This window comes from Terrapene carolina, unplaced genomic scaffold, assembly GCF_002925995.2.
Source record: "Terrapene carolina triunguis isolate 2854851 unplaced genomic scaffold, T_m_triunguis-2.0 Scaffold192, whole genome shotgun sequence".
Taxonomy (NCBI): domain Eukaryota; kingdom Metazoa; phylum Chordata; order Testudines; family Emydidae; genus Terrapene; species Terrapene triunguis.
In genome coordinates, this window is record NW_020664543.1 from 22346604 (window position 1) to 22369221 (window position 22618).

General features: G+C 50.0%; 1 protein-coding gene across 1 annotated transcript; it reads right to left on the reverse strand.

The window, feature by feature from the left end:
- Window positions 1–845: 845 nt before the first annotated feature.
- Window positions 846–22112, reverse strand: LOC112119076 (TBC1 domain family member 24-like). The gene is made up of 7 exons (XM_024217630.2): window positions 21974–22112; window positions 16675–17710; window positions 14751–14909; window positions 6387–6450; window positions 5277–5372; window positions 2892–3174; window positions 846–991 (listed from the first exon to the last, which is right to left on the reverse strand). Exons 1-7 carry the CDS (start codon window positions 22110–22112, stop codon window positions 846–848), a joined length of 1923 nt encoding a protein of 640 aa, XP_024073398.2.
- Between the last annotated feature and the right edge of the window lie 506 nt (window positions 22113–22618).

The following is a 22618-nucleotide window of genomic DNA, read 5'->3' on the forward strand; positions in this document are numbered from 1 at the left end:
TGTGTAGTGCAAATGCACAACTACAAAGTTATACTTATTCAGGAGTAGAGCCTAGTGGGTATTTGAGGACACCTGCAATTTATCCTGATGGGTTTCATTTTAAGAGATGGTACAGAAAATTAACGGGCACCGCTCTGATGGTAACTATCTGGCAACTTCCATTGCTAACAATGGTAGCTGTACATGAAACATGCTTGTATAGTGTTATACGAGGACTAACAGGTGTCACTTCTAATAGTGATTGTTGATCCTCAAAGATGATATAGGTTCCGCTCATGGTTATAAGAACCATTTTGGGCTTGGAACCAGGATGGAGATCTTGTAAATTACAGGTCAATCTTCCCAGCAAGATTCATAGCTGGATATCATGAGATCTGTGGTATTTCTACTTCAAAGTGAAGCCAAGAACATAGAGAGATAAGAAAACTGGTAGAATCCAGCCTGCTCCCTCCCCAAAAATTAACTCAGCTTTTTCAAACTTCAGAAAGTTTGGGGTTTGGTTTGATTTGATTTGTGTGTGAAGGTTTTGGACCTTTGTTATTAATGATTATTAAACATTTATAGTATGGCAGTGCCTATAATATAACGCTGCCTTGTGGCACTTTGTTTTCCTCATCCATGGCCATCACGGTACATTATGACAGAGAGGAAAGATATGGAGAATGGCTAACAGCAGTGAGGTTCAGAGCCGTAAGAGAAATCCATGTGTGGACTCCCTCCATTAGAGTCAGGCATCTGTGTGTTATCTGATGGCAACTGGCTCATCACCAGCCATGGTATCCTGTGTAGTGGAGAGGAATCTCTCATTCCTTAATATGGTGCAGGGAGCGGTGATTTCACGGTGATTAGGCATTTCGAAAGCCCCAGGCTTCCAGGAGCTGCACCTGGAAGTTCTCTTGACAGAGAGGAGGGTTGTCAAATGTCTCGCAGTGCTCCGTTCTCCCATAGTAGAGGTCAGCATCAATGTACAGAGCTTGGCCTCCACCACCACCTGCAAAACAAGGTCAGACACTATTGGGGACCTGCTGTCACCAGGTTAATGGGCGAATGGAGAGATCGGCCTGTCTGATAAGAACCCTAACCATACCACTTATCAGTGACGATGCATAACTTTTGATGGTGGGGGGGGGCACAATTTAAAGGTTCTGGGGGGGCACGTGACCACCTCATGCATCGCTTCTGGGCTAAGGAGCAGCAGCAGAACCAGGAGCACCAGGACAGCGGCGAGCAAGGGCCTCAGGGAGGATCTCATGGCAGCTGGGCTCTGCGGGCAGGGGCCCTCTCCACGGGGCCAGCTGGTGCTGGACTCCTTCGGGGGAAAGGCAAAAGCACATCAGGGGTACAGCTGGGAGCTATGCCAGGGGAGCCCGGCTGTGCAGAGGTGGCCTGGCTCAGGGAGCAGGGCAGAGAGAACTGCTGAGCAGCCAGCCAGCACCCCCCGGCTCCTACAGCGTGGAGAGCCAGGGGCCCAAGTGGTGCGGGCGGCTCCCACCAGCTTCTGATCCGCTGGCTCCTGGCAGGAGGCGGGCAATGGTTTTCAAACGGGGGGGCACCCCCCCCCCAGTTTGAAAACCTCTGTGCTAAATGGAAGGCAGAAATCTGGGGGACACACATGACTCTGCATGGCCTCTTCCCCACCCCGCCCGCCCCAAAGTCACCTCTACCATTTAAATTTCAGCTGCTACAGCTTTATTTCTCCTTGACCATTCTGTACAGCTGGAGATGGGAGAGACCTTGGTCTGATATGGTTAGGGTGACCAGACATCCCAATTTTAGGGGCTTTGTCTTATATAGGCAACAATCCCTCCTCCCCCTCAAAAAAGTGTCCTGATTTTTCACACTTGCTATCTGGTCACCTTTTATATGGTCCACTGCCGTTTATGCTAAACTGGAACTCGTCTCTCTCTCATACAGTAGCTTCTGTAAGAGTTACCTCATGGGGAAGCTGACAGTACAGGCAGTACAAGGGATTGCCTGAGTAGCCCAGTCTAAATTATTAAACTGGGTGGAGACTCGGCAAAACATAATCTTGAATTCACAGACACCAAATTTGGCCTCAGTTTCACTCCTACATCTGATTGCAAGGGCAATGAAACATTAATGCTTCTTAAATTGGAGTGCATGCCGAATGTAGCATTACTTTTGGAGCCCAACATGCTGTAAGGTACAGGCTAGTGTGTCTGTGTACCACTGCCCCCTGGTGGCTGGCCTTCATAGTATAAATGTCTTCCTGCTGCTAACAGCTCATGGAGATTCTTCTGTAGCTGAAGTGATAGATGCCTGTCTTATGGAGACAGCAAGCCTCATGCATCCTTGGTGTAAGTTTGCTGAAGTCATGTGGAGTTGCATAAGGCACAAGACTCCTGGGTTTAATCCCCAATGCTCTAAGTGTATGATGTAGCTAATGGCGGTGTGGCGCAGTCAGGAATCGTTACAAAGTCACTGATGGAATTTTTACATTCACGTCTTCCTGCTGCTTTACGTACAAAATACAAAGGGCTAAACTGCAGCTGGCACTTGTGCGGGGTGTTCCAGACCGTATGCTCACACACAAGTACCAGACACCACTGCAGTCCCTGTGCTTCCCCAAGTGCAGCCACTGCTCCATAGTAGCAGCCAGGAGGGTGCAAATCATGCAAAGAAGGAGGGATCTACTCTGCCCCATGCCACATCAGCCAGTAGTGCTAGCCAGCCATGGAGAGGAGATCAGTCTGCAGCATCCTAAGGAATGGTTAGCATGTACCTTCCCGCTGAGCTCTCAGGAGCACAGTGGTGCAGCTCCGTCCTGTCCCTTCTGAGGGCTGTGTGTAAATTACAGTCTGGCTCACAGTGCTTTGGGGCAGTGGTCTCTCTTGGGAGTGTATGCGGGTGTGTAATGGTAGCATAGTTACCGATAATGATTCCTTCCCGAGTCCCGGACATGAACATGGAGGCTGTTTTCGAAGGCAGGAGGAAGTGTCTGATTGCCAGGTATGGGGAGAGGCGACCTTTAGCCCTCTGCAACATGGGCACAGTCAGATGGTTTGAACTGGCTAAGTGGCCACCGGGAGGAGATGTGCTGAGGACAGGGGAGGCGGGAGAAGGAAGGCGCTGGCGTGGGGAGCGCGGCACTGCTTTGGTCAGCTCTGGTTTCTTGATGAACACCCACTCGTATCTCTCCATTTCAGGGCGTACCTTTAAAACAAAGGCAACACATGGGCAGCATAGCCTTCCAAATCCTTCTGCTATGGATGATGTCCTGTGGGGTGGTTTGGTTGGCTGCTCAGGTGGATATTAGAGGTAGGTCCATCAGCGGTGGCTGGTCATTAGGGCTTACTAGTGCTAAACTCCACCAATAATGTCACTACAGTGTAGGGTAGTTGTGGTACCACTGGGGGAATCTCCTGATTGGGCTGGAAGGACTCCAGCTCTGGAGGGAAGTTGGGCAGCTAACAGTTCATGAATACTACATGGTTTTGTCTGATTGTTCTATGGGGTCTTACTGTCTGAATATGAGGTTAATTCAAGAGGAGGCTGACTGCACATAGGCAGGAAAGTGTACTATGACTTCAGATAGCCACTCATTTGCCAACACTTAAGGGATGATGCAAAAGCCATTCCCACTGGTGGTCTTCCTCCCATCCCCTGCTGAGCTCACCAGACCAGTTTGTCAAGGGGACGGGAGTCCGAGTCTGGGAAATTGAGATAAAGGACTTCTGGCTGGATTAAAAGACTCTCGCTAGGGAGAGGAGGCAGTTGCTGCTGAAAAGCTGTTCTCACACACAGAGACCCCCAGTGGAGAGTTGAAGAAGCAATGACAGTGTTTGTTCTCTGGGGACCCCTGGCCCCGGCAAAGCTCTGTTCTGGGACTGGGAGCAATTGGGGTGCTGGGAGAGGCCCAGGGAAGCAGTGGGTGACTCCCTCCAGAGCTGGTCCTGTCCCCCACCTTCCCCTGCCTGTGCTCAGATCCTGCTCCCAGCTGGGGGCTCTGCGGTCCTGGCAGTCCAGTTACTTAGCTGTGGCTCTGCCCTGAGCTCCCAGCAGCTGGCTCCCCTCCCTGCTCCCGGGCTGCAGCATCCCTGTGCAGACCCACATCTGAATCTGCTCCCTGATCCCCTCTGCCTGGCCAGGGGAGGGAAAAGGACCAGAGACGCCAGCAAGGGCCTACTGCTTGGCTCACTGGGCATCAGCTGTTCCTTTCTGTTCCCTACTGGGGGCGCGACTGTAAAGACAGTCCTGCTACCTGGCTGCGGCTGGCTCCGGGCTCCTGGCAGCTCCGGCTCTTACACTCCCTGGCTGCCAGGTGGCCCCTTTCACTCCCAGCTATAGGGCGTCTTCCAGGGTGGGGGCTCAGAGGCAGATCAGCATGGGAATACTGAGCCTTGGGTGGAGCTACAGCTGGGTAATGGGGCCGTCCTTACAGCAGAGCCCCCAGCGGGAGCAGGAAGGAGTAGTGGACACCTGGCAGGCCAAATGGAAAGCCCTCATGGGCCAGTCTGAGCGTCAGGGTCCCTCGCTGCCTCGGAGCCCTCTGTGGTTGCGTGGTTTGCAGTGGCCTAGCACCGCCACTGTGAAGAAGCTAGACTGTCCTCGGCTCCCATCACAGGGGGCTGGGCTCCGGGAAGATAGACATGCCTGCAGATCTTTTGTTCTCTGATGGTCTCTTTTCTCTCGTTTTGTTTTATTCCTACTGTTAAGATTAAATGACCTGTGTTTTAAGAAGGCTGCTCTGGTGTAAGCAGACTGTCTGGTAACTATATACCCCACGAAGCAAAGCTCCCAAAGGGAAGAACTGCAGGCACTGAACCCAGGCAGACCTGCTGGGAAAGGCTGATAGCCCAGGGCTGGTCTGAGGCTGCGAGAATTCCGCCCCAGAAGAGGTAAAGGCATGAGGGCTGACACCTGTGGGGATGCAGAGAGACCAGAGAGGGGTCAGAGGTGCTGCTAACACTGTAACCATGACAGAGTACCACTGAGGGTCTCCTGGTTTGGCAGGAGCCTGCCGCAGCTCCAACAGGCTACACTGCACCTTACACTGCAGGGTTTATTGCACTGAGAAGCATGGACTAGAGGGATACTGGAATGGAGAAGAAACTGAGCTGGATGGATCTGACCTGACATAGGGATTTCTGTGTTCCCCTGCATTCTCTTCTATCAGGACTGAGGAGCACTGGCGAATTGTCTCTAGTACCTGCCTGCTGTGCTATCTGAATTCTACAAGGGGTAACAAAAACCTCAAGCAACCTTTAAAATATACAAACCATAAACAAAATACACCAGGAAACAGTCAGACTTACGCTGAAAACAAAGCATTCCCCTGTTCCAAAGAAGCTGGACGTTCCCCCACTCTTTTTCCTTTCATTCCAGTCAGAAGAAAGGAACGCACCACACACCTTGAAGGAGAGAGTAAGAAGAACAGTTTGGAGTTCATGACTCAGTCCAGCAGGAAAAGCATTACGAAGAGTGAATCCTGAAAACGACAGGCTGGCGAGCAGGGGTGGGGGTGGGGGCAAAAGTAGATTTACACACACATTCCTTTGAGTACCTTGATGTGGGAATTTCGAGAGCAGCAGATCAGAGCTGAGGTCCCCTGTGTGGCTCTGAGGGCAGCATTTTCCCCAAAAGTGCAATTCTACACATAAAGGAAACTAAGGCTATGTCTACACTGTGCGCCTTACAACGGCACAGCAGTACCGCTGCAGCCATGTTGTTGTAAGGGGCAGGAACTTCGTTGATGGGAGTGCAGCTCCCACCCACAAAGTGCTGTCCACACTGGCGCTTTTCGTTACTAAAATTTTTGTCGTTCGGAGGGAGGGGTTACACCCATGAGCGACAAAAGTTTTAGCGACAAAAGTGCCAGTGTAGACAGAGCCTAAGTAAAAATGGTCCCTTCTCACTCACCTGATCTGCCCCATATGTGGATCCAGGGCCACTGCTTTAGTTTTAGTGACTAATATAAATTTTAAATCTTATTAGCCCTGCAGGGCCAGCCCACCTATAGGAGAGGGGGATGGAATCTCTTCCTCCTTGTACACCTTCAGTGGGGTGGGTTACAAGTTCCAATCAGTACTGTCGGTGCAAACCCACAGAAGGCAATGGGACAGCCCAGTTATTCCAGTATAACTATCCTGATTCCCGAATAAGTGTGAACACAAGAACAGCGATACTGGGTCAGACCAAAGGCCCACCTAGCCCAGTATCCTGTCTTCCGACAGTGGCCAATCCCAGGTGCACCAGAGGGAACGAACAGAACAGGTAATCAAGTGATCCATCCCTGGTCGCCCATTCCTAGCCTCTGTTTACCAAAGCTGGTGCAGCATATGGCTACCCTCCTATGCATTTCTCCCCAGACCAGTCAGAAGCTGGGACACACTCACAGCGCTCTTCAGTGTTTGGGAAATACTTACTTCCCCCTGGGTCGTTTTTATGAGCAGTACTGTTGGTTCGTAACCTTCACAGCATGAGTAAAACCTGCAGGTGACAACAAAGAAAGTGTATCAGTTTGAGTTTGAAACTGATGAGAGAGAGACATGCTTTGGCAGCTTACTCTAGGGTTACCGGGTAGAGAGCCCAGCAGGTTGGCACATTTCTCGTCACTGGCCTTTGCAAAGCGGGATGTAAATATAATACACCCAGCACATGGTTGTGGCCTAACATTTCCTCTTAAGTGCTTCTTTGCCTGACTCCTTCAGGTATTAGAACATGATTGTGACAGGGTCGCTCCTGGCCTTGCAAAAAACACTGCTGGATCCCAGATCAGGTGCAAAAGACAAAAGGATTTTACCTGGCTGTCGCTCCCTTCAGGCAGGGCCTCACCTGCAGCTGTCTTACCCAGCAACAACAGACTAGTCACTGGTAGTGAACCCAAGACAACACCATTGCATCAGGCCTACCTGCCCTCCAGGAGGCAGCATTCTCTAGTCAATTCCTGGCTCCCAGCTCAGCTTCTCTCACAGGGTACATCTGCATTTGAGCTGGGAAGTGACACCCTGGGTAGGTATGTGGGCGGCTAGCCCAAGCTGCCACCCATACTGCTGTGGACACACTGCTATTCTTAGGTGTGGGTTCATCTGTGGGAGCTGGGAATCACACTCACAGAGGGAGAGCTGGAGATCTGCTCTCCCACCCAGACAGCCCCCAAATGGGCTCTCCTCTTTTAGCCCCTCCCTTGCCACTGTAGTGGGACAGGGCTTCTTGACTGCACAGCAGCTTGGTAACCCTTTCCAGGCCAGCGTGGGGTTTGTGCACCTCATCACAACGTGCTTTCCCATTGGTGGGCAATTTGCAGAATCACTGCTGTTGGCGGTTCATGCAATTGCTCAAACAGGTTAATATTCATAAACTGGTTAATGGAACAGACAAGCAAGGCAGAGCTTGAGGCAGCATCCCGTGCAGAGATTCAGGGTCAGGCTGAACGACACCATAGCTAGTTCTGCACATTGCAGGCCTCAGACAAGCCAATCTAATCCCCACGGCCTGTTGTGTCCCTTCCCTATGATTGCTTATTTTTATCTCCATTTTACCACATTTCCTACCAACCTGTCTCTTGACTTTTCTCATGCTGCTCTCATCTGTTTCCTTGTTTTGGCTATTTTATCCATGATCCATTTGTGACTTTTTAAATCGTTGCAAAGAACCTTGGCTCCTGAATATAATGAAATAAAGACCCATGCGAGGTCTCTTCTGGCCTCCAGATTTGAGTCTGTGAAATTCCCTGTGGTTCCAAGTTTAAAGGGAAGAACAAGGACCCAGTTGTGATGGGAGCTGCTTGAGATCCACCTTGTGTCTTTGAAAAAGAGCAGTCAAAATGCAGCAATTTCCCGGACAGCAGCTGCTCAGAAGGGGTGTGACACTAGAGATGGCATCACTAGGAGCAGACAGTCCCACCTGTACCACTGAGGCTCAGGTTGGGAAGGTGAGACACAAAGAGCCAGATCCACAAAGATATTTAGGCACCGAATTCCCCTTGATTTCAGTGGGAGTTAGGCGCCTAAATACTTTCAAGGATCTGGGCCAGAGAGCTCACAGGTACAGGTTAACACGGTTACCGTAGCTGTGTAACTGGTGTCACCAGGTGCACCACGGTGGAGTAGAGGGTGAGTGAGTGAGAGAGCTACAGCAGAATGGAGACGGTTAGCAAAGGCTCTGACATCTCCTGGGTCACTTCATTCTGCTGTGGTGCCACACCATAGAGAGAAGATGCCTCATTCCTGTGCCAGTAATGCCATCTGTATCTCTGCATGATGATATAATTCAGGTGATTACATCTCCTGCTGTAGGACATCAGCTGGTCCCGAGAAGGGTTCAGGGGGAATTTCCCCCTCCTGCACTATCAGCCAGGTGCCTCATAGGGTTTTTCACCTTCTTCTCAAGTATCAGCTATTGGCCATTGCTGGAGGCAGGGTGTTGGATGAGATGGACCTGAGGTGATACAGGAAGTCATCTGTCCCCAGATGTCTAACTGCAGAGATTCCTGATCATTGGCACAGGATTAAACTGATCCCTGGGGTTAGGGGTCAGAAGGAATTTCCTGCTAGGGCAGATTGGCAGGACCATGGGGTTGGGGGAGTTCACCTTCTTCTAGAGCACTGAGCCAGAGTCCCTTGTTAGCTCCTAGCCACAGGGGTGTTAGGTATCAGTGGCCCTCTGCCATTCTGCATTTGTTGCTCCATCACATGTATGGGCAGGACTTCCTAGAGAGCCACCATCGCCGTCACATTCACAGGGGCTCACAGAGATGGGGCTACAGACCCTGCAGGGGAGTTAAACAGTCCCTTGTCATTCCACTGTCTGGCCCCTTGATGTGGCAGCAAATTGGATGTGATGTGAAAGTGCTCTGGGTCCCAGCAGTTTGCTTGCTTTCCCAGCAGCGTCGATTATGGTGGCTGTCAGCCCGCAGTTTCCCTGCCATTTGGTTTCCCTTCCCCAGTAACCAGATTTCCCTTCCGAGCCATGTCTGATGCCCTCTCCTCCCCACCTCCGGCTGCCTGTCCTGCTTACGCTGTAGGAAAATAGGAGAGCATTTTATCCTGCACAGCTGCCTGGAGGTGAAGGCTCCTTCCTCTGCAGTGGGGTGGTCAGCAAGAGGGAGCTCGGTCTGTATGTAGAATTGCACCTTTCACCTCAAAGCATTTTACACCCATTCATTGTCACCCCCATTTCTCAGCTGTGGAAACAGCCACATACTGATTAAGGTCACAAATGGATAGTATCAGAGCCAGGAACAGAGTCCTGGCTTTGGAAGCCCTCACCACAGCATGTAGCTGGTGGAGCAAGGGTTTCAGTTCAGGAGAGGAGAACAAGAGAGCCTCTTTGCCAGCTGGCCTGGAAGGAGAGAGAGACAGAGAGAAGTAAAGCAGCCAGAGGAGGAAGGGAGAGAGCAGCAAGGAAGGAGAGGGTTGCAGAGTACTTACGCGAGCCTCTAGATCAGGAGCCATTTTCATGCACTGCAAGATAAGGTAGCAAGGACCTCTGGTCCTGGAATTGCTGGGCCCAGCACACATGATGGCACTTTAGATCCGTAAGAGTTACTGATGACCAGGGTTGCATTGATGGATACAGACTTTGAATTGATGTGTTCTAGCTCCTTCTGTACAGTGTGATTCCAAATGAGTTGCCCCTCCCCCTTTCTCCAAGGCCACGCCCCCATTCTTAGACGGTCCTTCCTTACATTTTTCCCATCATTTCCTCTCTGTGGGTTGCAGCTTGTGTAATTCCCAGTCTGGCTTTTACAGGGGTTTCCATTGCTATCCTGGAGGTGGTGGTGGTATATTGTGGGGGATCAGGCACTCTTGCTTTACACTACTAGCATTTACAACCCAAGGGCTTTACTCATCCTCGACAGAACCCATGTGATTTAGCTTGTAAGAAAGCACTTGGCCCAGGATCTCTTTGGTTAGGGGTTCAGAGAACCTGTTTCAAATACAGCAAGCCACGGCAACCTGTAAAAGATTGAGGAGAACAATAGCTGCTCTATTGTTATGTTAAACAGCCTGCCTGTGCAAACTCATAAAGGGGGAGTGGCAGAAGCAGTTCATCATTTAGCTCCAGCAACTTGTGTGTTGGTGTAGTAACTGAGGAAGTAGCCATATTATGGATATGCTAAAGCCATAAGTTTTGCTCAGTGAAGCAGGTAATTGTTCAGCTAAATCCAGACATAAAATCTCGCCAAGCATCCTTACCTCGATTCCCAGGCTTAGAATGAAAAGACTGAACTGGGTAGTGTGGTTGCAGTGCAAGCTTTGTTTTAACCTGGATGTTTTTCTTAAATGTTATGAGTCTGAGATTCTGTAGTGCTTGTGCCCCTTGAGCGCCCGTTGGGCCAGATTCTGCCCTGTGTTTTCCTCAGGTCTGGAGGCTTTAGGCCACCTTGGGACTGTCGGGATTCCAGCACGTCCCCAGTGTAAGTCAGAGTGGCTGCACTGCAGCACAGGATCTCCATAGCATGAAGCACTACATGAGAGGATCCACAGGTCTGTCTGGAACCTCAGGCCTGCTGGTTCCTGCCATGTCCATGCTGCCACCCAACAGCTCTGGCAAAGTGGGGACTGGCAGCCTGGGAGCCCTACGGGTTCAAGCACCACTGGATGTCCTGTCCAAGCAGGTCCTGACTGATGGAGTTGAACACATTCCCTGATTGGCCCAGGTGCACTATTTAAGGCTAGAGAAAACACCTAGAGGCTGCCTGTCTGTGGTGGATCCATGGCTTGCTGCTGAAAACAGATTCTGTTATGCAATCCAGATACCTTGCCTGGTTCCTGCCCCTGCCCAGATACCTGGCCTCACTCCTGCTCCCCTGCTTCACTCTTGATGCCTCGCCCTGCCTCGATTCCACTAATGCTACTTCATCTGACTCGCTTGGCCTTGACCTGATGCAGCTTGTGGACCTCAACTCTGACCCGATCCTAGAGCATGACACTGGTACGGATTGCTGCTTCTGGCCTTGACCCTCTAGACTGATCTTGGACCATGTTATCAAGTCCCCTCCAACCCAGGCTCTGGCCTTGACCTGCGCCCCCACAGCTGTGGTCCTGACACTATATATACTTCCCTTCCATGCCCCCAGCATGCCCTCCCTGCTGGGATTAGCGAGGGTGGGTGGCAGAGGACCAATTATGTTGGCCCTGCACTGCTCCTGCATCCACTGAAGTCTCCCCCAGCCCCTTGCGTGTTATTTGCAGCCTGGGAACAGGCACCGGAGTGGGAGCCAGAACCAACCCATTGCCATCATTCAAGGGCTCATTTAGGAGCACAGTATCAGCTCCATGTCTGTATGCTGACACAGAGAGCCTCCCCTCCCTTTTGATTTGGCTGACTGATCTAAACACTAAAGGAGCAGCAAGCGCGCCGTAGAACATGTTAATTCCATTTAAGCAGGGTTCTGGTGGAGAGCATAAAAATAGCACCTGCTGCAAAGGGAGGGATATAAAATCAGGGCCTGACTCTGATTTTACAGCCATTCTGCTCTGGTGTAACCCCATTCGATCCAGTTTACCCCACGCTAACCAAGATCAGAATAAAAGGCCGGATCCTGCTGAGATCAGTGGCCAAACTCTCCAATGCCAGAGGGCCACAGTTTGCTTTTTGTCTAAACTGTGAAACCTGCATAAATAAATAATTTCACAATCACCCCTCGCTACATGCAGTTAAGAAGAAGCATGGCCTTTTTGTAGCAAACACTTAAGGGAAAGGAAAGAGGAGTAAAAAAGGAGCAGTACGTGCCTTAAGATACTAGAGGAACCTCGTCAAGGTTACTAAATATACAATATATTCTACTTTAGCTGTCCTGTGTTGAGAAGCAAGCGTGGCCTGATTGTCTAAGATGAGACAAGGGTTGCTAATGAAAGTGGCATCTCAGTTTTAGCTGAAGCAAATGTTCCAACATGAGTGTTTGCCCATCTCATGCAATTATTCTTTGGTTTCTTTTATCCAAAGAAGTCTTTAAATGCCCTTTTATCCAATGCCACTCCCCAACCCCCCCGCAAAAAACAACAAAAAACAAAACCCAAGTCCAGAAACCCTGCACTTGTGAGCAGCCCGGGCTGGAATCCCAAATGTGGTGCCGTAGCCCAGCACTCAGGACTTGGGTTTGATGGGGTCCTCAATCAGGGAGCCCCACAATCTGCTGCAAAACTGGCTCTTAATGCTGTGATCTGGGAAGCAGTGAAAGGTAACCTAAGATGCCTACCTATACTGCAATGTGCTGCGATTGACGCTGTGTAGATGCATGGGGTGGGTGTTTCAAAAGCATTCCACACTGTCCTAACTCCAAGTCAATGGGAGTACTGACGTCAGAAGAGTTAGGTCAGCATGGAATGCTTTTGAAAATCTCACCCATGGCTTCAAATGCAATGTGAGGTGCACCGGTGCAGGCCCTAATGCAATGTGACCTCACACACTCATGGTTGGTTTAGCTAAGTCAGTGTCAGCTCTCCTGGGGCAACTCTTGTGTCTACACAAGCCCCAGAGTGGAGTGGAGGGGGAATCATAGGGTTAGAAGGGACTGTAAAGGTCATCTAGTCTAAGATTATTCTAAGGAAGACGATTATTTTTGGAAGGGGGGCAGTAACTGAAGATCTTTGGAGGAAGAAGGACTGGAAGATGTGGGCGGATATAAAATCATGAGAAAGAAAGGAAGAAAGGCTAGGTTAAATGAAGTCAACGTTGTTTGCAAGCACTCAGTAATGACAGGATCAGTAAGTCCTGTGCCTATCTAGCACTTGTAGTGCAGCTACTGCTATTAGCTGGTCCCTTTGGCAATCTCAGTCTGGGCTTGGCTGCCCCAGTGTTTTACATTCTCTTCTGCCCTGGAGCAGGCGCCTCTGGGAACCAGGAACACACAGGAACTGCCTTTTATTATGAAGCATTGTGGGGACAGGAGCTGTGCCCTGTCTGCAAGCTGACATTCCAGCGCAGCTCCCTGCCATGCATGGAAGGCTGCTGCCTTCGCATCCTGTGCTGCAGGCGCCCTCTCTTGTTCTTAGGACACGCTGCAGCTGCACAGGCCAAGGGGAGGGAAAGCAAGTTCTGAGCCTGGCAGAGAAATGTGAGCAGGAGCCAAGAGGGGACGATCAATGCCTGGGCACCGGCTGTCACTGGAGTGAAAGGAGGGGTTGGAAATCCTCATTCACAAGCCCATTACAATTGATGGGAAGAGTCCCAGGGGCTCCACTACCTGTTGGATCGGGGCTGGGGAGCCCATGTAACGCTCAAATATTTGCTAATTTTCAAACTGGAGAGGTGATGGTGAAGTTCACCAATTGCCATTTGCTCTGTGCTGCTTCCATAAGTTGGATCAGAGAGCAGGAGCAATGTCTGACTGCCTGTCTGTCTGTCCAGGCATTTACACCCTGCTCATCACTGTGGTCACTGCGTGTCTGGTCCTCTAACACTGCCAGCTAAGGAGGGCTCAGCAGAAGCCACAGCCACATGAAGCAAACAGCAGTTTGGAGTATGAGACTTTACTTCCTCTGCTGGAAGGATGGAGGGGGCAGAACACAGTAGGGGATTGCTGTGCCCAGTACATGCTTGCTCAGGGGAGGAGGAGCAGGACAGGCTTGTTCCCAAGGTTCATACTTAACAAACTCCAAGGGCAAAAGGAGCTTTTATTCCTTATACATGGACTCACAGCTCCAGACACATCCCCTGTTAACATGCCTCAACCTTGACCGAGAGGGACCATCTCTAGAGAGAGAGAACCGAGTTCAGTCTTCATGACCCATTCAGTCCTTGGCCTGTCCCCAGCAAGGATGATAGTGATGATGGTTTTGTGCTGTGGACACCTGTCCCCAATGGATTGGACTGAGACCCACCAAACTCATTGCACGTCAGGTAAAACAGCCGTCGAACGGAATATGTGGGTTTAAGATTTAGAAAGGAGGGACTCTACAGAAACCTTTGTCAAGCTATCTATGCCATGGGCCTCAGGGAAGTTCATCCAACAAACCATCTGTCTTAGGAACCTGCTCAGATATTATTTCCTTTCCTTGGCTAAACATATTGGGCCAGATCCTCCACTGCTGTAAATCAGTGTAGTGCCATTGATGTTGACGGGTGTAGCGGGGTGGACACCCGCTCCTGCCCTGAAGGGCTTGAAATCAGCCCTGAAAGAGGGCTGTAGCTCTAAAAGCTGGGCTGATTGGGGAAGCGGCCACAGCTGGGCCACACCCCAATCAGGCCACAGTTGTCCTTTATAAAAAGGCTGGGAGCCAGCCGCTCAAAATTTCTCTCTGCCATCAGAGAGAGAGGGGCCTGGCTGCTGGGAAGCTCAGGGTGCCTAGCGTGAGGCAGGGCTGGGGAGCTCCAGGCTGGCAATTCACCAGGCTGCAGGACCTTGTCCAAGGCCCTATAGAGGCACTGGGTTGCAGAGAGAGGAAGCAAGTCCAGACCCAACCTTGCCTATGATGAGTGGCTGACACTGCAGTCTGCCCCAGGGGGCAAGTTGGTGACTGGCAGTAGCCTACGACTGAGGCGAGGTGGGGATAGGGGGTGGGGGTTCCTTGGGGAGGGGAGACCCTGAGACTGAGGGGGGTACTGCCAGGGGGCAGCACCCCAGGTAAAGGGGCACCGGGGTCCTGGGAGGGACACGGGGCCAGCAGCAAGGCGGATCACCAGCTTGCAGAGGGTGCTCCAAGGCTGACAGAGCTGATTCCCTGAGACCTCCAGCAGGAGGCGCTGCAGGGGTGAGTCCACACTGCTACAAAGGGCCTATGCCTATTTATATCACCTGAGGATCTGGTCCATTATCTCTAATTTTGCAGTTGTTCCTGTACCTTTGCAGGCTGTATCCATTTTCTGAGGTGGAGAATAACAGGACAGGTGGGAATAGGGAGAATCTCTCAGGAATCCAGGACCACACGATGCGCATCTCCTGAGCAGTTACGATGGCGGAGCTGAAATTCAGCATGTCTACTGCCAGGTGGAACAGCTGCCTGTGGGAGGGAGGAAAGATTTCAGAGGCGCAGAGCTACCTTCGCTTTCGGTAGTTCAAGACCATGGTGTGTCTAAAAAATGGCAGACACAGGCACTTATTAAGTTATAACCTAGTCCCCAGTGCTTCAGCTTTTCTTGTGTCATTTAGATTGGAAACTCCCTGTTATTAATAAATTAATATTGCAATAGCTGCTTGGAGCCCTGATCTTGGGCCTTGTTGTGCTAGGTCCTGCAAAGGGGCCGAGGCTGTCTCTCCATCTGTTTGTCCAGCACCTACCACAATGGGGTCCTGATCCTGACTGGAGCCCTTGCGTGCTGCTGCAATCTTAACAATTAACGGTAATCAGCCAAAATGCTCATCAATGTAGCAGCAGATGATTGTGCATGGGGGCTGAGGGCAGCATTGATAGACCTCTGTGGGGTCCCAAGCCAGGCAGAAGGGATGGCTAGGGTGACAAGATGTCCCAGCTTTATAGGGACAGTCCCGATATTTGGGGCTTTGTCTTAAATAGATGCCTATTACCCCCCACCACCATCCTGATTTTTCACACTTGTTATCTAGTCACCCTCGGGATGGCACTGGCAGGTTGGGTATAAGATGCATCAACTGGTCTGTGTGGGTCACCAGCTGGAATAGCAGAGTGCTGCAGGTCAGGCTGAGAAGCCCTGGCAGAGCTGTGTGTGTTTGTCATAGCACATACTAGGCACCAATGTCCTTAGCCCTTCACTGATATTAGTACAGTGCACGCTGGTTAAATAGGAGACACTTTCACAGGAAATGTACTTGATTGGGGACATCTCCCAGGCATGCACATAGTTGGGAGGTGGGGGGTAACAGAGGGGGCATTGCCAATTTGCCCCCCTCAAACTGCAAGCTTTGGTCACCTGTGGAATTTGCGCCTCCCTCCCCCATATGTGGCCCTATTGACCTGACTGAAGCTGCTCCCCCAAAAATAGATGTCAAACTACACCTATGCTCCCAGGGAACTTATTTAAGTGCCATTTTACTTAATAGCCATGACTGCTGCTTGACGGCCATGGTGGTTCTGTTTAATAGGGACACCGTCCGTTGATTTTGTGGTGCTTAATTACTTTGTGAGTTTCGGATTCATTGTGGTGCTCTGTGTTTGCTTCCCTAAGAGCCATTCTCAGTCTCTCCATAGCTGTGTAACATCACAGGGTGTGTGACTTGCCTCACAACTGCCTGTTCCTGTCTGCTCCTTCCATGCCAAACACACTCACTGGGCTGCCCCTTGTAGTGGTCCCAGTCAAGCTTAGTTCCTTTCTCAGTGCAGATGGCACTTCTTTCTGACTCCATACTCCAGCCCTCCATTATGGCGGGCTCTGAAAGTCCCCAAACACCAGCATTACTGTTAAAATGTGGTTTCTGCTCATCAGGTATTCTAATTAACAAGGCCTGCAAGTAAGTGTGTGTGTGTGTGTGTGTGTAGGGGGGTCCCAATTCAGCAATTTCTCCTTTATTTAATTTCTTTCCCTTCATCAAAAAAATAAGGGAACCAGCGAGTACTGCTGTTTTCTGAGTGCCACTCATCCCTCATGCAGTTAGTTACTCCAGGGACAATTTGTCTCTGAGGCAGCTGCACAGATTGCATTGGAGAGAGGAATTAATTTGGCCCAATTTGTATAATTTCTGTTCATTCCCATTCTCTGTCAAGCATTTGTAAGGCCATCTCTCCCCAGGTGGAGTTTGTAGTAGCAGTGGGGAACATCACGTGGCTATGTTGGTGAATGAATCAGTCTTACCTGCGCTGCACCACAGTTACACCTTTCTCCGCTAGTGCTTTCCTGTTGGCCATCTGAAGAAGCCAGATTTCCTTGCGGGAGAACAGCCTAATACCAAAGGCTCTCTCCAGGAGCTTGTCAGCCGTCATGTGTTCCCTAATGTTTTGCATGAAAGCCTTCAAATCTCCTTTGACATTGGTCACTTCCAGTTCTCCGGAGGTCATCGAGAGCCTGTGTTGCCTCAGCAAGGCCAGAGCAATCCGGTAGAGGACTTTCTGTCCCTCCAGCAGGTACACATCAAGTACGCGGATAGCGTAATCAAATGGAAGGTCACCAAATATCCACTCCAACCATTCAGAATAGACCTCAAAGACATTCTCAGAGGTGCTGGCTATTAATCTGTGGGCTGCTGGGCAGTGCTTCTTGGCCAGATCCCCAAAAGTCATACAGGAGGCCTGGTGGGCCAGGAAGGACTGGTCTATGTAGCTGGTATGGGAGTCATTACAAGCGACGAGGCGAGACACATTCTCAAAACATTGAGCTTCATCTTCACTGTAGTGCAGCAGCAGAGCCACAACAGCAGGGAGGATTGGGCTGTAGGTGATGTCGGGGAAGAGGTTGCCAAGGCAGATGAGTATTTTCTTCACGGCGGTTACACCTTCCATAGTCAGGCAGTAAGTGGGCATCCTGCACCCTCCAAGGAATTCAGGCAAGGGGTGGGAGCTCACACTCTGCTTTCCAAACAGCCTGCTTGCAACATCCCTGTAAACCAGAGCGTCGGGGGTCACAAGCCGGCACGGGATGTGCTGGACTATTTGCTGGTAAGTCCGAGCTCTTAATGCATGGTTGGTAGCCCAATGACCTTCTCTTGCCAGCTTTTTCAGCTCTTTGCTGGTTTGGGTGAGACTCTGACTGTGAGAGCTTGGCTGCTGATCCAACTCTGGCATCTTATCCCAATCCACATACTGTCCACAGCCCATGCAAGAGGATGCATCGATGTCCCAAGTCTCAGCCTCAGAGATGATCAGCACTGGGACTTGAGGAGAATCAGCTGGCCCTATAGAACAAAGACAAGGCGGGTGAGGTAATATCTGTTATTGGACCAAATTCTGTTGGTGAAAGAGACAAGCTTTCGCTCTTACACAGAGCTCTTCCATAGAACAGACACTTTATTCAACACAATTCATCACCATCTGCCAGAGTGCTTAATTCTGTCTGACAGCTGTGGCTAAGGCTTGAGTCAACCTATTTGTATTTAAATAGCAAGACCATGTTTCTGCCCAAAACAGGAAGTTCTTGTATTGGGTTTGGAGAACTAGAGCAGTTCTCATCATCTTCACCTTTTCACAGGTGCTCTTTTACTGAACCGCCTGAACCAACATAATTGATTAATATCCCACTGAAATAATGGCCTCTTCCTGAATAAACATGATACAGAAAGAACCTGTACCTGGCGCTGAGGGTACCTGGTGCCTTTTTAGCAGCATGGCAGGTACATTAAAAACTTAATTAAAAAAAAAACTTAATATTTTAAGTCTCAAACTCTGACTTTGAGGCAATTAACAATTTGTGCCACTCAGGGGTAAATCAAACTTGGTGTATATATGGGATGGACTGGCTGGGCCATAGAACAGGACAATATGCTACAAGTTCAGACCACAGTGGATATACCTCATGCCTGTTGCAGACTCTGTACCACTCAGAGACACTAACAGCTTCCTCTCCAGTTCCCTCTCCCCACTCTCCTCTTCATCTGTCTGGTGAATGGCTGTATTTTTATCTGGTGGGGAATTCTAAAGAATTGTGCCTTGTCGGGCAAAAATGCACTACCAGACAGTTCAGGATGCTTTGAGCTTCTCAAGCAGACTGGACCAGTCCATCTCTTGCTTATGTTACCGGAGATGGATTGAATTAAGGCCGCGTGGCTTCTGGATCCAAATCGCAATGCTGCTGACGTAAAGCCAGGCAATAGCAGAGAAGTGCAAACAATAGGCTGTACAGCTTGCTCAAACCAGGCAAGTGACCCCTTCAGAGTTAGGGGCCTGGCTGCTGGTCCCCAAAGAGTCTGTTCTTGGATAATGCTTGAGTAAGTGTGGAAGAAATGTTAATCCTCGTCCTTCTGCAATCTGTCTCACCCCACACTCTCCTTCCTGCCTTCTTAGCAGGACTTGCTCAGTTCCACAGAGCAGTGGGAGTCAGCATACAGCTTTGCTGGGGAGATGGGGTGGCAGAGAGGACTCTACCTATCCACCATCTATTCCCCCCAGTGCAGTGGGAGCAGGGCATTGGCAGCCGGAGCCACTGCAATCCTGAGACTGTTGTGGCAGCTGTTGAAGTCGCTGTGGTGTCGCTCATGGTTTGGGAGAGGATTCTGTCCCACCTCATAGCACTTGGCTTCCCTTCCCAGCTTGGGTCTGTGTAATCAGGCTCTGAGCTGGGGGCAGGATTCACCACCAAAGGTGCATGCTTTGGTCCGTGTGCCCCCATCAGAACTCTGGAAAGAGCCTGCTCTAGAGCAGTAGGAGCATTGCACCGCAATCAAATATAACAGGCAGCAGGTGCCTCCTGCCAGGGACCTTTTTAGCAGCCAGGAGGCAGGTTACTGGGCCCCATTGATTCCCCAACAATGGCAGCTCAACCACATGCTCTAGAGTTTTCATTTGGCTTGTTATTCTTTATTGTTGACTGAGCGTTGTCAGTGAGCCCGGTGCCATGCAGGGTCATGTACGCCCCTCTGCCAGCATCAATGGAGCTGAGTGAAACCCACTAAAAACCTGCTGGGGGCCAAACTCGATCGCCTGCTCCCCCTCCCCCTAAATCCCGCAGAAGCCCATGAAAAGTGTCCTCCTGCCTTGTAGGCACCCAGGCACCCTGCTACAAATCTCTGAATTATTGGCACCTAGAAGTCACTGCGTCCTACTCTGAGGCTGGAAACTCCTGCCAATCTGCCCCCTGCTTCCAGGCACTTCAGGAGAGACTATGCGGGGGTAGGGGCTGCTGGAAAAGGAGCCCTTCTCTGCCCCTATCCAGGTGTGTCATTGTTTGGTTCACTGTTAACTGCTTACACACAGCAGGCAGCATTTTGTAAACCTGGTGTCTGTTCATGAGTTTGTGTGTGGTTGTTTGTGTTTTTTTTTTTTCCTCCTCTGGAGCCAGCCTGAGCCTCAATTTGAACAGATCACCAAGATCTTGGGGGAAACTCCTCATGTTAGAAAGGAAGCCCCTTGTTTCCACCCTCCCTGCTACAGGTCTCAAATCCACATGGGTCTGGCTTTGCACTGGAGTCTGTGTATTAGCCAAAAGAGGGGAAAAGCCACCGTAGGCAGGGAACTCTCTCTGGATCACTCATCTGAGGAGATCCTCACGTGTTCTTTATTTCAGCAAGTTTATACAGTGTCTATCTGTTTATCCTAAGCCTGAGACTGGCTAAGCTCGAGCGCCTCGGAGAAGAACCTTGTGAAGTATTTCCCCTAGAGCTGTAAAGAGAGCTCAGCTACAGCCTCTTTATGATGGGATGTTAATGGGCTCCAGGTGGATGAATTTCGCTAGACATTTATTAATTGCAAGGATATAATTGATTAGCAGAACAAATTAATTCTCTACTTACACTGGCTGGGCCCAGCCTTGGCAGGGAAGTCTTTGGGATGGAATATACTGCATTCACCAAGTGTGTTCTGGATGTGCTGCTTTCAGACTGTGTATGTGTATAGCTAGTGTACAAGGCTACAGCCTCCCACTCCAGTCCAAATTGTACCCACGGTAGGTATTGCTGCTGTACTGATCAATCTCCCATGTAAACAGCCACTCAGACTGAAGTGTGTGTGTGTGTGTGTATGTATGTGTATATATAAATAATGAAAGACAGCGGGTTCATAGGTTCAGTGTGTGGGAGAAACACCTATTCTGAAGCAGAGACAAAAATGGAAAAGTCTGATTTTAAAAAAGTCGCTCCAGAGGAAACTCTCTGCCCTGGCCAAATCCACCCGAAGAATTAGCTGGCTTGCTGCCCTCGTGAGTAGTCAGCAATTTCCTTATTAATCTTACATATGTAGCTTGTGAATAATATACCAGGCCAACGGCAGCATTTGCATTTCATAATGCACAAAAATGGTGACACTTTGGTACAAACACATGCATGCAGGGGGAACAGCTGTCCCCAAGTATCAAGTCTCCCAGTGCATTCTGGGGGTGGGTTTTTCCGTAGGGATTATATGCATGACTGCTTTGCGCTGATATTGCAGTGTATAGCAAATTTTGCTATAATCCTACTCAAAAGCAGGCACTGGTTGTCTGGGTGGATGATAGATTTTTCTAATGTTTACCTTTCAGGACATCTACAGTAGCACAAGCCAGTATGTAACCAGCATACATGGAGTAATGGCTCCCAGTGAAAATGGGACCCAATCTATGATATAATCTGAGTTTGGTGTCCTTACAACAAAGAGAGTATAACCGAAGGCAGGCAGTAATTTTAGGAGCAGGATATATTCAGCTCACAAGTTTTATTTTGCTCCAATATATCTACATTCAAGGACAAACTAATGCCGGGAAGCCCCAGAAGGACTTTCATGAGACCAGACCCTTCTGGATCACCACTACTTCCCCGTTCTCAGATAGTCATCTATTTTCCTGACCATTTCAGCCCTAATCACTGGCCAGAAACCCTGACGTGCAGTGACAAGAGGAAATGGAAATTTTGGGACCACTAACCAGGCTTCAGTGGGTACAGCATGGGCAGCTGTAGTGCAAGCTTCCCCATCCTATTGCACCCCGTTGTTCCCGGCAATATGCCCCATCCCAGACCTGGGGCAAGGGAGAGTTCAGATTGTGATAGGCTGTTGTGTTGATTTTGATTAGACAGAGGCCCACCAACTCATTTCACACACGTCACTGAGCAACTGTCAGATGATAGCCAGATGATAGCCAGATTTCTGTCTCTGTCAGTATAGAGCCAAGCCAGGGACCTGGAGGTGCAAAGCCCTGTCTCCCGTTAGCAATCCCTTGAGCCATCCAGTCCCTTGGTTTTCATTTGGGTCAGACTAGTTCACCCATACCTGTTATAAAAGATCTCTGCTTGATTTTAGCCTCCTAGCCGTGAAGCACATCCTTCAAAGCACCAGCATGTCTCTAGAAAGCCAGCATTGCATCGAAACATGGCAGAGCACTAGAGCGGGGTTAGCCGGGCCCAACAGACCTCACACATAATGCAGCACGCGCATGGTTAAAAGAGATCAAATGCATCCTTTTTGTACCAGTTCTCTACCAGCTGCTGTATTTGTCTGTCTAGAAGGACGCGGCTCCCTCTCAGGAGCGGCCTTACCTTGTGTGGCTTCCATATCACCTCCACCTGAGCTCACCAGGGCCGAGTAGGACCTGCTCCTCTTTCCCAGCTGATCCAAAGGGAAATCTTCTGCAGCACCCCTCGGGGAGCCAGGGAGGCCCAGCCCAACCTGTAACATCTCTCCGGGATTATGTGTGAAATTATAACTCACCTAGCAAGCAGCTTCCGCTGGGCTCGGCTCCCACACTGAATTTATTGCACCTGAGTCCTCGTAGGGTTAGCACCCCCCCACCAACACTTATTTGATGTAAACAATACAAGGGGTGGAGCTGTTAAAAAGCTCCACCAGCCCCTTCCTAGCCCAGACCTCGTGGCTAGTGACCGGATGGGAGGTAAATAAGCAACAGGGAGAGATAGTGATCAAAACAGCAACAGGATCATTAAACCCAATCATTTTTCCCCCAAGGGTAAACTTTATTTTCTTGTTCTTCAATTTATTCCTTACTTCAGTTTCACAAGAAAATTAGAGCCGTGTGCCAAACAGAGACAAGGTGGCGGGGACGGGGATTTCTCAATGTGTGTCCTCTAGTGACGATCTGTCCTTGAACTGATGAAACATAAACACAAAAAAATAATTTCCAGCCGCTTCCTACTGGACTGTTTGGTTCTTGTTGAAGACAGAAA

What these genes read in the sequence shown, in the direction of transcription:
- LOC112119076 (XM_024217630.2), bottom strand. Translation starts at nt 22,112, where the DNA reads ATGTTACAGGTTGGGCTGGGCCTCCCTGGCTCCCCGAGGGGTGCTGCA. An exon ending in GTAACTGTGGTGCAGCGCAG is followed by an intron (nt 14,910 to 16,674) that starts GTAAGACTGATT and finishes TCCCTCCCACAG; the next exon opens with GCAGCTGTTCCACCTGGCAG. An exon ending in TAAAAACGACCCAGGGGGAA is followed by an intron (nt 5,373 to 6,386) that starts GTAAGTATTTCC and finishes CTCTCCTTCAAG; the next exon opens with GTGTGTGGTGCGTTCCTTTC.